The sequence below is a fragment of the Pangasianodon hypophthalmus genome, chromosome 2 (assembly GCF_027358585.1).
Source record: "Pangasianodon hypophthalmus isolate fPanHyp1 chromosome 2, fPanHyp1.pri, whole genome shotgun sequence".
Taxonomy (NCBI): domain Eukaryota; kingdom Metazoa; phylum Chordata; class Actinopteri; order Siluriformes; family Pangasiidae; genus Pangasianodon; species Pangasianodon hypophthalmus.
In genome coordinates, this window is record NC_069711.1 from 17,154,285 (window position 1) to 17,170,033 (window position 15,749).

Below are 15,749 nucleotides of genomic sequence, written 5' to 3' on the forward strand. Positions count from 1 at the left end.
TCAGAACAATCCCCAGTCATCATATACTGATCATCGCTTAGATTAAGCTAAAATATACTGAATATTTTAAAATACATTCATTACTGTACGGCTATAAATGACCTAGCCTGTGGCAAAATAAACAGAATATTGCTAAGTACTTAACAGCATTGGGGTTGGTATAATTTAATGAAGCCTTTCTAAGCATAGAAATACCAAACTGTCGATAATACAGAACACAGATGGCAGGATTATCTCTCTCTCCCTCTCTCTCTCTCTCTCTCTGTACCACAACAACGCCGTACATAACAAAGAAAACCACAGACAAATACGGGACTCCTCCACGTTCAGAACCCTGCCTATGAAGGGGTGAAGAATGCAAACGCTACCAGAGCAAACTCGCATTAGTGTCAGAATAAAAAAGATAGCCAATAACAATCTCATTAAGTCACTCCATCTGCAGCTAGCTATCATCAAGGACTATGACGGCACGGATCCGTCCTCACACGCACTAACACCCATTACCGCTAATACACTCCCAGATGAAGCTGTGCGGATAAAGGCTCGTGCTAATGATAAACAACATTAAAATGTAAACCAAATCAATCCTGTGGAAACACCCCCCCACACCCGCCTAGACAGCGGCTAAACGTGTTTCTTTATTACAAAATGGCACCAGACGCGCTCAACCAATCATTCTGAGCAGAGTCTGTTCGAGAACGGCACCCAGATGCATCGTCAAATTATGTCACCCTGGATTCATTAAGTGTTTTCTTTTTTTTTGAGCATCATCCATTTAACATAAGCAGGTGCAGAATATTCACGTGCAGCAACACAGGTGTTCATAATCGAGGATCATTACATATGGGCTAACACACTAAGCAATTATAGGTGCTCTACAGAAAGTGAGCATCTTTCCATACGTCCTTACACACGTAGCAATGGTAGCTAAATTGATGTACAGTACATATATATAACTGGTTCAAAATCCAATGTGCAATTTGTAAAAACAGTAAAAACAGATTGCAATAATATGAAAAAGAAGTATAATATAATGGTATACAATGGTAGTATACTGTAGGTTACTATTGTATATACTTACTGTAATGGTAGTTTAATACTATTAGAGCGCTATGATTTCTTCAATGCAGAGAACACAGATAGAATCATGGATAGAAATTAGATATAAAAATGGGCTTCAGACATCAATTACAGGATTACATAAGGTTTGGAAATGCACAGGAGGCTATCACAAAATCTGGGACGACAGGAAGCATTTTAAGCTTTATACTGCCACTCACTCAATGCTATTCGTCACAGAAAAGGTAAGTGTCTCGGTTGTGCACAAGCCACAAGCCTTGTTCATCTCCATATGCTACACCAACATTTAGATATAAGATACAAAAGCAGGCAGTTCAATTTCCATTGACTTGCCTGAGTAGCAAGCGGAGAGAAAAGTCCAATTCGGACCATAGATGGTAAAAAATAGCAAACTCATCATCATTTTATTTAGCTAGTGTTCTAATTAACCACTATTTTAATGGCTTTGTCTCTGAGGGTGTTATCTCATTTTGTTTGTGTCACTTTTAATTTAGCAATTTCTATGCGCTGTCACCTATGAATAATTATTTTTTTGCACAATTAAAATTCTAAGTTTAATTGAGTTAGCAAAGCACAAATATAGGGCTAACATAAACTATTATTTATAATTATGATTTATGATCATGGTTACATTCTAACACAATATAAGACGCATTGATTTAGAGTTGTGATCATTTTTATCTTATGTATTTATTTATTTATTTTTTTACCAGATCTATATTGGGATTGTCTCAATATAGGCAAATTATGTACCCATGCCAGCTATTCCAGGTTATTCTATTAGAGCAGTTACACTGGTATACATAGAGTATGAATGGTAATTCACATGTATAATTAAGAGTTTAAGATTTGTAAAGAAAGCAGAAGCTACCTGGGAGACAGTGATAGAGCACTTCTTGGCCAGTTCCTCCTTGGCCTCCTCACTGGGATATGGATTACTGAGGTGGGAGTAGAAGTACTCGTTCAGGATCTCGGTGGCCTGTTTGTTGAAGTTTCGTCTTTTCCTCCTGTGAAGAAGGAACAGGGAGAGCGAGATGACATGTTTTGGGATTCAGAAGAAGTTTGACTAGTGCAACTGAATACTAATGTTACCTCATCTAATAACAGATCCTCTCCCTCTGCATTTTGTTCATGGCTTTATTGCATATGCAAGTTATGTTTGGCATACGTGTTGGGATATCGTTGGCAAAAACATGTGCCACTTCACACTCTGAACATTTTATTATTCACGAAGAAGCGCAGTACAGGCTTCACACACGTGCTGAAGGAGGTTTAAAAGCTTTGGAGAAGAGGAAGGCAGTGGTGGGTGCCAGCTTTGCTCATCTCTTGGGTTAAGAGTGTGTGAATGTGGCATGTCTCATGGGGGCTTTGCATATGCAGCGGTGAACCCTGCAAGCTTCTCCCCCGCAACACAGAGCAAGATGATTTCCTACCCACAAAGCCCCTCTTCACCATATGCAAATGAGCACAGCATGGTCTCAGCCTGCGAAAGAATTAAGCTGAAGAACTGAGCAGGCAGGAGTGGGGAGGGAGAGACTTTCCACCATCATTTGCAGTAGAATGGATAGTGCATGGTGAAAAGGGAGCGAGATGCTCATTTAAATGTTATGCCTCCAACTCAAGGCTTCCAGTGTGATTTATCCTCAAAGAAATATATGCAAATCCCAGGCATGCATCAAAGGGAACAAGTGATTACATTAAAGGAGGAAAGCACTGCACACTCTGTGGCACGTAGAGGCTCGTATATGGATCGGACCTCAGTAACGGTGCAATGCAAACCTGCACAATTAAACTGCATGAGTCTTAGGCTTACACAGACATGCCTGTCACAGGGAACAGGCATGAAGAGAGATGGAAAGGTGGCAACAGAGAGCACATGGATCTGAGCTCTTGTATACACTAATACACAAAAGAAGCTAAACAATCTTATTATTGTCTGCAGATACAGACAGTTACACCTACACACTCACAGGGAAGTATAAATGACTGGAAAACATATGCATGGGGCACTTTATTTCATCAGTTATGACAAGCTAATTAATTCGTTTGTATTTTACTTAGTAATACAAGAATGCATTATTTTAATGTGTTTTTAGCTGTTTATACTTTATCTCACTGAATATACTGTTTTAAAATTCAAAGGGTAACGTGTACATAGACTAACACAAAGCTAACTGTCACTGTCTCTTAACAAATAATGCTAATGTATTCCTCTATGGATTGCGTGTAAATGTCCAAACTGCTTTTAGCCAACATGAACGTTCAGTTTTAGACATACATTAGCAAAGAATGTATGAGAAATATAATTTGACATATGTAAATCAAAGCAGTTTTTGATAACTGATGAAATGACAGACCTGGCATCGAGGAAGCGGGAGCGGAGGATCATGACTGCCTCGCAGGTGCTTTGCTTGAGCTGCATCTGGATGGAGCTGAACTTGCGGTGGATGATGCTGACCATGCGCTCGATCTCTTTGGGTGAGATTGGCCGTGTGCGCGACTGCTCTCGCAACAGGTTCATCACGTGAGTGGTAAACTCGTTACATGCCTTCAAAGACAGAAAACACACAGAGATCAGCATTAAAGATGGACAAAATGGAACAGTGAGTAAGTAACACTATAAGTCAATGTGAGTTACTCACAGCTACATTTTGTCCATCAAATCAGAATTAAACAGATCGGATGAGCCAGACATAGCTTATAGTGAAAGGTGAACTCACTGTAGCTCATAATATGCTTTTTTTTTTTTTTACAACATCATGGGTTTGGTAGCGCTTTTTCAACACTAACATTTCATTTTTTTTCCTGCCTTTGCATAGTTTGGCTACAAAATGTGTGCCAAAAAAATGTCCTCAACTATGATGTTGGCAGATAAACTTGTTACTGACTTTCAGGCAAAAAGAATGTTAATGGTGAAAAATAGTTATTATAGGCATTACAAGTCACTTTACAAATCAAATTCTTTATATTCTCTATATATCTAAATTCTGCTTCTACTGAGCTACTTGTCTAAAATAAATTGAGCTTTGGGAGTTGATTCATTTGATTCCCCATGCAGAAACTGTAGAAACATTACACAGGATACAATTTTAGTTTACCCCGTACAGAAACCAACAATTACAGCTGTCATTGTGTCATTGTGTTTTAGGGCTTGACTGATACATCAGTTGGCTGATATCTGGTACTGGACTTTGTGTGTGTGTGTGTGTGTGTGTGTGTGTGTGTGTGTGTGTGTGAATATGTCGTTTGTTAGGTAGCTGTTGAGTGATGGGCAGAGCTAGTGGGTGGGAATTGGCAAAGCACCAAATTGAGGAGAAAATGAAGTTTAAAAAAGCCTATCCATCTAATTCACCTCCTGTATTGTCTCACTTCTTCAGGTTGCCCACCATAAAGCCATATGGCAAAACTAAACAGTGACCGAGGTACTTAATCCGCTTGCTGTGTTGCAGGCTCAATTTCAGAATGGCTTTACTGGCACAAGAGCGCTGCAGGTTCATACAGTTAGTAGAGAGTAACACAAAGCAGTGACACTGTGAGAAGACAGGCAGATCAGAAGACAAAAGAGGACAAGACAGAAAAGCTGAAGGAAAATTTGGGACACAGGGTAGGATGGTCAGGTTGTGCCTGTGGGTATGTGTGTGTGTTTATGTGTATGTTTAGGAAGACTGTCTGCTGCCCCAGTGTGTGACAGGTTTGAATGCCCTTCTCTGAATGGACACCTGGCCTCTTCCCAGCATGCACTTTAGCAAGTCAGACCTTCCTTTGCTGTCCCGTCCATCACTGTGGAGTTCCTCTGTTGCGAGTAAGACAGCTCCTTTTACTGTCTGAATAGTGTGAGATGACTTCTCTACTGTAACACTGAGAGTGTGACATCTCTTCTACTGCACTCATACAGAAAGACAGCTCCTTTACTGTGATGACAGAGTGAGACAGCTTCTCTATGGATACTGATAGCAAGAACCAACTTCTGCACTGTACTGATTGAGAGCGAGACCTCTATTGTACTCAAAATGAGCCAGAGCTTCTTACTGTCCTGAAACATACATATGTGAAACTTCCGTATAGTTCTTTTGGAGAGTTAGACAGTTATGCAGCTCCATAACCACAATTTTGGAGAGAGAGACAGTTACAGAGCAAGTCTACTGCAGTGAGGAGTGAGATAGAAGAGTGCACTTTGTCTGATAGAAACTGACAATAGGCTTTTAAAATGTTTTTGTGTATGTGTGTGAGAGAGAAACAATGTTATAGGTGTCCTGAATAACGGAAAGACCCATTTTTCAACACCATAATCTACACGGCTCAGCAACAAAACCCACGTCAGTAATTAGCAATCTGATCAGACCTTAGCAGACTGCTTCGAACATTCTGCTCTTTCATACCCTGCTGATGGGACAATATTCCATATGCACATTCAAACTGTTACAGTGTCTGAAACAGTGAGCGTTAGTTTTCCATGTGTGATGAACTATCAGGTGCACTTTGTATTCGCACAATTACTGACTGTAGTCTATGTGTTGCCATGCTCAATGTGTCAGTCCCCCTATGTACTTAAAGTGTCATTTGGGTGATTAGTCATTCTCACAGCATCACAGGCACTGATATGGTAGTGTGTGTGGTGCTGGTATGAGTGTATCAGGCACAGCAGCATTACATAAACAGCATTACTGGGCTGAGAAACAATCCATAAACCAAATATCCACAAGCTACAGTAATGCTGTGGTCAGAAACTGACACTGAAGAAAGGCTGGATTACCACACACTGTGCACAGAAGGACATGAGATATAGCCTCTAACTGTATACACACACACAGGTGTAACAAAGATGTGTCTAATAAAGTGTTCAGTACACTTTTTTTTTAAACGCTGATGTGTAGGTGCAGTGTAGGTGTACGTAAACCAGCATGGTTTATAGTTTCAAATAACTCTCCTTATGTCTGTTTGCACTGATGATTTATTGACCATTGTATCACTTTTATTTTATTGTTTATTATCCTACTGAGTCATTGTTCCTGTTTTACTGTCATGTATCACATGGTGTAATGATTCATTTAAAGCTATAACTCTATACCACTTTCCTTGAAATTGTGACCATTTCCACATTTCAATATGTACCTTTTCTTAAATATGTAACTTTTTTCTTAAATGAATTATCTTTCTTTAAAATTAAATTGAGTTGAACTGAACTGAGAAACTCAATAGTGTATTTTCCACCTACCTGTATTTATTTGAATCAATGCTTACTTAAATCTGAACAGAAATATATTTTTAAATGACTAAGCATAAAAAAGGTTTTCTGCTTGGATGAGGTGTAAAAGTTGCTATATAGATAGAAATGTGATAAAGTAAACATGTAGTAGTGTTTCAGTGGTGTCTATGGTAGATAGTGTGTGTGGTTTATTATTAGTGTACTAATAATGTACTACTGGTGTACTACTCATTCATTTTTGGTGTACTATTTTGAGAAACACTATTTAGTACAGCAGTATGGCATTTAAAGCACAGCCCATGACTGTTCGGCTAGAGCTCTTTTGATGCGCCTTTTCAGAACATACAACAGGAGATACACAACAACTTTTCTGAAAGCCACATACCTGTTCATATTTCTCCAGTTCGGTGTGGTAAATCTGGCGGATCTGGGAGAGCTTGGCTCTGTAGTCAGAGTGTTCAGCTGAATTATCGGCTCCGGCTCCTCCCGAAGCTGCTGCAGCGGCTGCAGCCGCAGCTGACCCGCCCCCTTTCTCTGGCCCTGACACACCTTCAGCCAACAGCATGTTGTCCAGTCTCATGAGCTGGGCATCGGGAGGCTCCTCTTCCTGGGCGCCGCGGATACTCAGCACTGTAACGAAGCAAGCAGAGGAAGATGGTAAAAAAGCTGAACACTGAAAGCAGTACATGCTGAATGGACTGGATTAGAGCTGGCAACACAGCTCAAGCCTCATCGATTCACAATTAATTTCTATGTATGAGAGGAAACACTCGCTGCGCCCAAAATGAAAAAAAAAAAAAAAAGGCGACAGTCAGCTTTGCAGTGTTTTAGAGTGATGAAATAAAAGTGCACTTCGTTTCATTCATAAACTTCCCATTGCCTGGCAAAGTTCAATTAATGAAAATCTAGTGCTTTTAACACGCCCTCATAGACTTTCCCTCATCCAATCCCTGTCTAAGGCCATAAATCTTCTTCACTTCATTCTTACTGCTGAGGTCAAAAATGCCACTACACAATCCCCTTATGCTTTAAAGGGGCATTTGTGCTATGTTGTTGATATGCACTTCCATGTTATGATGGAAAATTGCCAAGGGTGTATTAAGAACATTATGGGAATGCAGTGCTGAAATGAGGAACCTCCCTGTAGTTTTACTCGAATCCACTAGAGGGCTCTCATCACTCTCTCTTTTTAATCTCCCTTTCTTTCTTACATATGCACACATAAAAAGGCTGAGGTAGTTGCCATCTTCAACACACACACACATGTACCAGAATAATTACCAGACACTCTTTCTCACTCATCCCTTTGATCTAGAAACACTTTCTCCATCCGTTCTAGTGAGTGAATGGGGAAAGTGTACCCTTTCTGAATTAGTCGAAGGCAAGTCAAAGGTTGATGATCATTTCCTCACGAGGTTTGACGCCTCGCCAAAACACGGATTTGAGACTCTAGAGTCAAGTGCAGCACTTGAGCGTTAATGCTGATTATGCATGCCATTGTGCAGGACTGAAAGAGGTAGAGTGAGAGAAGGGCACTTCATTAACACAGAGACAAAGCGAGCACTCGGTGCATTAACTCCAGACTGCAGTGCGGGGATCGGACGGCGTCGCGTGGGGTCAAGCTCAGTGAGAAAGAGTCCTGCTGTACTCCAGGAGGGGGTAGGAGGGACTGATCTTCCCACCCCCTTGCTTTTAAGTGTACTCATGCAAATTTAGAGACTGCTGGCGAGTGGGAGAGGTCAGGAGGTCATGCCTCGCGCCCAGCATGGGGTCGATGGAGCCGCGCCATGTTGCTAAGCCTTATGGGAGAGAGGAGCTGCACAGCCATCCTGTTTTATTAGAGCCTGAAACTGAATCCGACCTGATAAGGTAATTGGGACAGAGCCATGTTTTGGGGGAAAGGAAGCAGGGTTCATGGCACAATGTAACACAAACCCATAAACCGTGGTTTGGCAGAGCCGCTGACCAATAAAGAAAGGAAAAAAACCTGAAGTTAATGTCACTACTATTAAAAATACCCCATAATGTTTCAGAGATCCTGTCCAAGAGCAGGAGGTTCTTCCTCAGCTCTACAGTTTATACACAGAGCATGAAACTGCTTGTGGTTAAATACTATCAGAGGAACAATAAAAAATAAAAATTATAGTATTCTTTGGACTGTAAGTATAACATGCACCTGTCTAGGTTCTGTTTTTTTTTTTTAAAGAAGAAATCAATATATACATTGCTTAGCTGTGTAAGTCGCAATAATGATGCAAGCATTCAGTGTTCATTTTGTCAACAAAATAACACAAAATGGCTCACTGATGAAGGTTTTTTAGATTTAGATTTTTAACAAGCAAACATTATAATAAATTATTCGAGACTGTTATGTCACTCAGCACACCGTCCAGATTGCTCCAAATGAGACTGGATAAAATAATAATAAAACAGCATGACCATTTCTTTAAATGGCTCAAACACAACACAAATGTGGGAAATTTTTTATTTATATGTGAGCTCCAGTGTATCCTTATGTTGTAGTGCATTCTTTCAAACGTAATTATAAAAGAATGCACTACTGCTAGTGCTGCCAATTAAACAGACCTGTGCTTCATAAACCCTGCACTCTTAGCCCTTAAAGTGTGATGCAAGTCTGATGCAAGCTGAATTACAGAGCAAACATCTCACGCTTTACATCACGTCAGCCAGAGCAGTGCAGGGCAGCGTTTAGCTGAAATCCAAAGCCGAGAGAATTCTTCCCAAACGGTATAAACCGTCTAGACTGTCGAGTGAAAATGGAACATAAAAATTCCCCTCATTCATACACCGTTCAGCCTGCATCTGCCAAGTCTCCCGTGTTTATTTTACTTGGCTGGAGGCCCGTCCACCATCAGCCTCTTAAAGAGCAAAGCTGTTTGGGTCAGCGCAGGCCAGAAAATGCACAGTGCAACCCAATACACTCGTTAAGGAAAAAACATATAGGATAGGATCAAAAGGAAGAATCAAAGAAGCAGTAATGTCTGTTGACATGAATGTTCTTGGAAAGATATAGAATTTATGAGGTCATATAAAACCATGTTTCTGAAATCATAAAAAAAAAAAAAAAAAAACACCAAGAGGTTCACAAGGGTTGCATAGTTTGAAAACTATACCCGACCAGGCGAGGAATTAGAACTGAGTTGGGTTTAATAGCACTCCACATGGCTGTATCTGCCTCTGCCAGTGAGAGCGCGTCTCTAAGCAGCTCTGCTGTTTGTACGTGATTCCAAAGCAACGGCACAGCCAAGAAAAACCAGAGTGCAGCTGGAGAGCATCTGTGAGCCACGGCCACCATTCATCCAGCAGCTTTTACGTCATGTTCAACTGACCACGCTCATTCAGGCTGTAGTGGGAATGCTTTTAACATGTAGGCTTAGTCTTGCTATTGTCTATGTTGTAGTGCAACACAAGTTTGAACTGAAAATGATTATAATTACTAATACACTAATATTATTTATGCTATAATGACACTTTAGGTGGAACAACTCTGTATCCTTTGACACTGATCCATTGTTGCATTTGTGGAACAACGATTATGAATAACAGTCACTCTACCAGCTGAAAGATACATCCTAAAGGTACAAAACATATACCTTTAAGAGGAGCATGTAAGCAGATTTGTAAGGGCAGACTCTGTACTCCATTAATACTATGAAATTATGTTATATTAGTGATATTATTATATTCCTAATTCCAGTGCATAGACAATATCTGGCACGTTAGGTGCTCTCTGTAGAGAAAGCTATTGCTATGGTTGAAAGTGATGTAATTAAGATTACAGCGATTCATAAAAACATATTCAGTGAATTCTCTATTGCATTTGCCATATGCTGTACAACTGTCTATACTTGTAATCTCCCAACCATGTCTAAGCAAGACAAATGATGATTTATCTCTTGCTTAACCTAAAGCATGTCATTAAAAGCATACAATATATTATCCTAAATAAATACAATTAAAGCTAAATGAGACCGAGAGAGTGCACAAGAGAGATGGAGGGTATTGTGCTTCCATAACTGTGGCTTTGCTGAAGGTCATAATTACACGATTCAGTGAGGGCCACTTTACTTCTTAATGGCAGCCTAATTGATTCCTCCTAATGTTTTCCAGCCTTGGCTCCATACTTTCTCTCCACCAGAACAACAAAGAGGTCTGAAACAAGCTGATATGTGAGCTTGCTGATCTCTCTCTCTCTCTCTCTCTCTCTCTCTCTCTCTCTCTCTCTCGATTCTGATCTCTTTTGACCTCATCTCTAACAAATATAATTATTTCATTTTATTAAATCTTGAGAAAGACACTGAGGGTGAGTCAAAATGGAGTTGAATAAGCGTGTGTTTTATCAGATATTTTAGTAAAAATGCTTCATATTTAGATCTATCTGTCCTCAATGTTCATTGTTTTGACCGCAAATGAACTCAAGCAGCTATTTGTTTACTTACAATCGCTGGCTAGTTTCTTGGCTTGGATAAAAAGCATGCTTAACCCTTTCAAGCCCTTGCAAGTACACTATATTATCCTGTCAGTTTTAGAACCTTTCTGATTCATTTTCCCCCCACCAGAGTGTAAAAAATTCTGGTTTTCACATTTCTGAATAAGAGCCATTAATTTGCTGTTGCACAACCTGCCAGAGCCAAAAGAAATACATATGATATTGTTACTGTAGACATTTCAAAATACTAGCACTATCCCTGCTCTGGGCAAGCAGAGTTTTTGGCCAAAGATAAAGTCTATTCTATTGAAAGGCAGCATTACAACAGTTGTTTTCTGACATTCCTCAATTTGGACGAATTTAAATTTCCAGGGGAGGTGTTTTGAAGAACATGGAAAAGCTCCCAAACGAGACATGTCTGATTGTTAAAATGCTGCCCAATGAGAACATGTATAAGACAAACCTTGACTAGTCTACAATGCTAGACTAATGATAAGAAAAAGTAATATCAGCGTGTCTATTCATGGTATAGCAGACTAACATGCTCTGTGCTGCGGATATCTCAAATGTATATTACTGGATTTGGGTTTACTAAGCCAGACATGGCTATACAAAAGGCCAAAACTATTGTTAGTTTTTACTTTGTAAAGCTGATAATCCAGGAAAAGATTAAATAAAATGGGAGTCTGTGACATTTGTTCAACCTCTGCACATCTGGCCTTTTACAAATCAAATCAATATTTAATAAAAACCCAAGCCACAGGCTTAGCACACGATGGATTTCTCTTTGCCGTCTGCTCATTTATCGGAGGCGATTCATTTCATTTCTTCGGAAAGCAGAGGGTTTTCTGAGGAACCCGTGAAGAATGGAAGGCCGGAGCAGAATTTATGCACCTTTTCCCAAGATGACTGCTTTTTAAAACCCTGCCTACTTTTTTCCCTCCCTGCTGTGTTACTGTGCACTGCTGAATGTGCAGTGCTCCCAGTCGTCTGTGTTTTCCATTAACTAAACATTCAACATGGCTGCCTGCCTTGTGCCGGGGCTCCGTGGGATACTGAAATATTAACTGAAGTGCTATAAATGGGGTTGGCCATCGCTGTGGCTTAACGTACCTTTTGTGGCGAGGCGTAATTGAACAAGCACGAGAAGTAAAGGCCGCTAATGTCCCTTATATGATTGAAACACGTCCAAGAGGAGAAGAGGGAGGCCAAAATGCAAACATGTGGCTTCAGCATCAAACTGCATTTCCTGTAGCCTCATAACACTGACAGCACATCGTCTCACAGAGCTTGATTAGTATTACCAGCAGAATATGGTAGTGTATAATGTACAGTGCCTGTTTTAAAGCTGATCTGATGAGAATGAAGCCAGACGTAAATGGAATAATGTCTAAAAAAGCCACTGTGTGTTCAGAAATGTGGTGCATTACTTTTTCATGCCATAACTGTCAAACAGATACATATTTTCTAGAGTATAGGTCACTGCAGATTATAAGATGCACTTCCTCGATTCTGTCTGCTTAGACAAAATAATCGATGACTTCACTGCATGTCGCTGCACCATATATTTTATACCACTTCTAGAAAATAGAGATACAATTTGGTGATTTCTGCTCTTCATCTCATGTGATTCTGTGTAATTATTCATTTCATTTCACTTCCTGTGGGCTCCTGTGTCACTCTAAGATTACAAAATTCAGGATGAAAAAATATCCCAGTGATTTGTACAGCCTTTGATAACCAAGTAAATTTAAAAAAAATGAAATGAAATGAAAATAAACCTTATCTTAAGCTTAGTTAGGTTACAATAACACACTACTGCCACAGTGCCATATGGTATTCAATGTTGTGCTTTTTGGAAAGTTGTAAGTAGTTATTGTGTTGCACTGAATTATTGTCATATTTGTTTGTACAATCTTCATGTCATGAATTTATCACATTATTCCAGGCATAAATATAAAACCATAACCCATAAACCACAAACAGGACACCCCCACGCCCCCCAAAAAAATGTGTCCTATAAGTGATAAAAGAACTCAATTGATAAGCAAACAGACAGTTTGCTTAGCTTCGTCTCCAGCCCATGGCGCCTAAATCTCATCCCGAGCTCTGAATGACGCTATAATAACAGCAAGAGACAGTCACAACACAACATATTCACCTCCCCATACATCTCTTCCCATCAGATTAGCGCTGGGTAACACCAGTCTGTCAAAAGCCGCAACAGAGCGTAATCCGCTCCGAAGCTCGCAGCTCATGTTGACATAGCAATGCGGCGATGGGAGATGCTGATGTTTAATGAATGAATGTTGGGCTGCGCTGTCACTTTTAGGCAGATGTGACGCATGTGGACACACACACAAGCGCGCACACACAGTTTTGCATTTTAGTAGTAGAGTGGATAGTGAGTGACACACCAGCAAGTCAGCAATTACACATACCACAATGGCTCAAAATGCAAATATGCAACCTGCCTATTCAAATTTTGTACTGGAATTTGTTTCAGGACATTGTGATGACATGTCACCTGGAAAATTTTCAAAACAACTCTATAAATCTGTAGTGCATATTAGGTGTGGGTGATACAACAAAACGGCATCATGATCAAAATGAGTCAATGCACGTCTCTAATAGAATTGCTGGCATTAAAATTAATATAAATAAATAAAAAAATCCACAGATTTATTGTGTCAAGATGAACAATTGCTGTTACTTCTGAGTAATGATTATACTATAAACATTATGCTTCCTGTTCTTGGTTAAAAAGTGTCATATTTGGTCAGCACTAAATTCAAAATCATATTTTAATCATAGCTATTCAGAAGGTTTTTTCATGAAACACTGTTGTTCACTGGTGTGTTGTATCTGTGCAACTTGCATGTAAAATAGCTTCATAAAATATTTTTGCCACATTGCCCACACCAGGGCATATATTTATAGTCAACAGAACTAATGTGTAAATTCTCTTATTCTCAAGTGTGATAAAAACTAGACTGACTCCATTATGTTCCACCTGAAGCACCAACCACTGAGAACAGGAAACAAAATGTAATTTTTTTCTCCTTCCAATAATAAATCATTAGAATGGAACATCTTTTCATAGCCTGAATCAAAAACAACAGAGACGTGGGGAGTGCTGGATTGGAGTCGCGTCCCATTTGCATAATTAACCCTTTCTGGTAGGCTCTGATTTATGCCGACAGCTCGGCTCGCGTGTTTTTTATTTTGCACGGCGCTGATTCAGTAGGCTGTGGCGCTCGGCTGCGGCGCCCGGCGGTTGATAAATCAGGGAGGGTCGACTGTGAGCGAGAGTGGTGGTGGTGGTCCTGTCACGACTCGAGCAGCAGAGTCGAAGCGACAGCTACATGCTAATTCAACAGCAGCAGAATTCATTATACAGGCGCGGGGGTAGCGGGACGGAAAAGGAACCAAGGCACTTGCACGCACACACCGGGAGGAGGACGTCAGGCTCGGCACTGTTAAATCCAGGCCACCTCGTGCCACTAAGCTGCTAATGCAGCCATGCTGCGATGCCTGCTTAGGGCAGATCAGAATAGGCAAAAAAAAAGTCATGCATTAATAATTAGCATGAAAAAGCCAGCCAATAAAATAAGAGGAAAATATTTTTTGAAAAAAAAAAAAAAAAAAAAAAAGAATCTTTAATGGGTGGCTAGTTTTTCCTATCATGGAGGGTAATTAATCAACTAAATCAGAACGAAATTTCAAATTAAATAATCAATTAAAAGAATAAGTCCCTGCGTGCGTGGAGGTGTGACGAGCGGCTGAAGCAGAGATGACAGGCGCTGGATTAAAGCTCTGTGTGTGTGTGTGTGTGTGTGCGTGTACGCATTATTCCTTATCTCGAAATTGTTTGTCCCTGGAGTGTGTAGGACCGTGAGCTTACAGCTCGGTGGACCGGTGCAAGGAGGCATCCCTTTGTTAGGGTGCTCGATCCGGCTTTAATAATGCTAATTACGATCATTAGAGGGCAGCCGGGCCCGAGGGTGGCTGGTAATGACACGGCCCCGGCTGGAGGATGGAGAGAGAGAGACAGCGAGAGCGAGCGGGAGCAAGCGAGCGAGAGAAAATCTCCGAGTAAAAGCCATTCATTAAGAAAATGGTGCTCCTCATTTCAAAAAGGACAATATAATGCAGCCTTGGGCTAGGACTCTTCCTCTTCACTCTTTGATATTACGTGATCTTGCCTACGTGCTCCTGCTAATCAGGGCTGTGTTCCAAATTGCAAGCCTGGAGGCTTTGTACACACTCTAACATGCCAAGGGTTTGAAAAGCTGAGCTGAACGAAAGCATATAGCTCAAAATGACTATTTGTGTATTTATATGTAATTAGATGCTTGACAGGCATAATTATCTTAGCTTAAAGCTAAATGTCTTCAGCTGTGTAACCAAAAGTGAACAAAATGAGCTTTACCCACACTAACAGGCATTCGAGCTCAAGTGACAGATCCTCAGCTGGGATCGAACGCTTTTCACTCAAACAAAGGACTATTTATGTATTTATGTTTAAGTGTAGGCTTGACAGGGATAATTATTTTTGTATAAAGCTACATTTCTTCAGCTGTGTAACCTAAATCATATCTAAACACTCGACACTCCAGATGACGTGTTTTAAGGACCAGTCAGAGCATAAGCAGGTCCAATATGCCATGCGTGTGGACAGCATGTATTTATATTTATATATTTGTACAGTGAATAAACAGCCAGGCCGTTGGTGTGCAGTGTAATGTGAAATAAATGTAGCTGCATTAGCGTAGCGTCCACTTCCTCCCCGAGGGCAAGGCTGGCTGTGTGTCATTAAAAGCTCCCCTCTGGCTCTTTTTCCCTCCGGGAGGAGGTAGCGAGCATGTCAGTCTCCTAAAGCGGGACACACAGCGGGGGAGAAGGGGAGGTGGAGACACCATCACCCACACAAGACAAGACAGGGGTGGACGGTCACTTCACACAGTGCTTCACACACAGCCCTGCTGACACTGCAGTCGTCCTCCCCGTCAC

General features: G+C 40.6%; 1 protein-coding gene across 2 annotated transcripts in view; it reads right to left on the bottom strand.

Annotated features, from left to right (window-relative positions):
• Positions 1 to 15,749, bottom strand: part of pbx1b (pre-B-cell leukemia homeobox 1b) — a 74,194-nt gene that overhangs the window by 10,003 nt on the left and 48,442 nt on the right. For both annotated transcript variants that reach the window (XM_026917727.3, XM_026917735.3), the window contains exons 3-5: positions 6,672 to 6,916; positions 3,438 to 3,628; positions 1,952 to 2,087 (exon numbers count right to left, since the gene is read on the bottom strand). In XM_026917727.3, the coding sequence (XP_026773528.1) occupies positions 1,952 to 2,087; positions 3,438 to 3,628; positions 6,672 to 6,916 (572 nt within the window). The remainder of the gene's footprint in view (positions 1 to 1,951; positions 2,088 to 3,437; positions 3,629 to 6,671; positions 6,917 to 15,749) is intronic.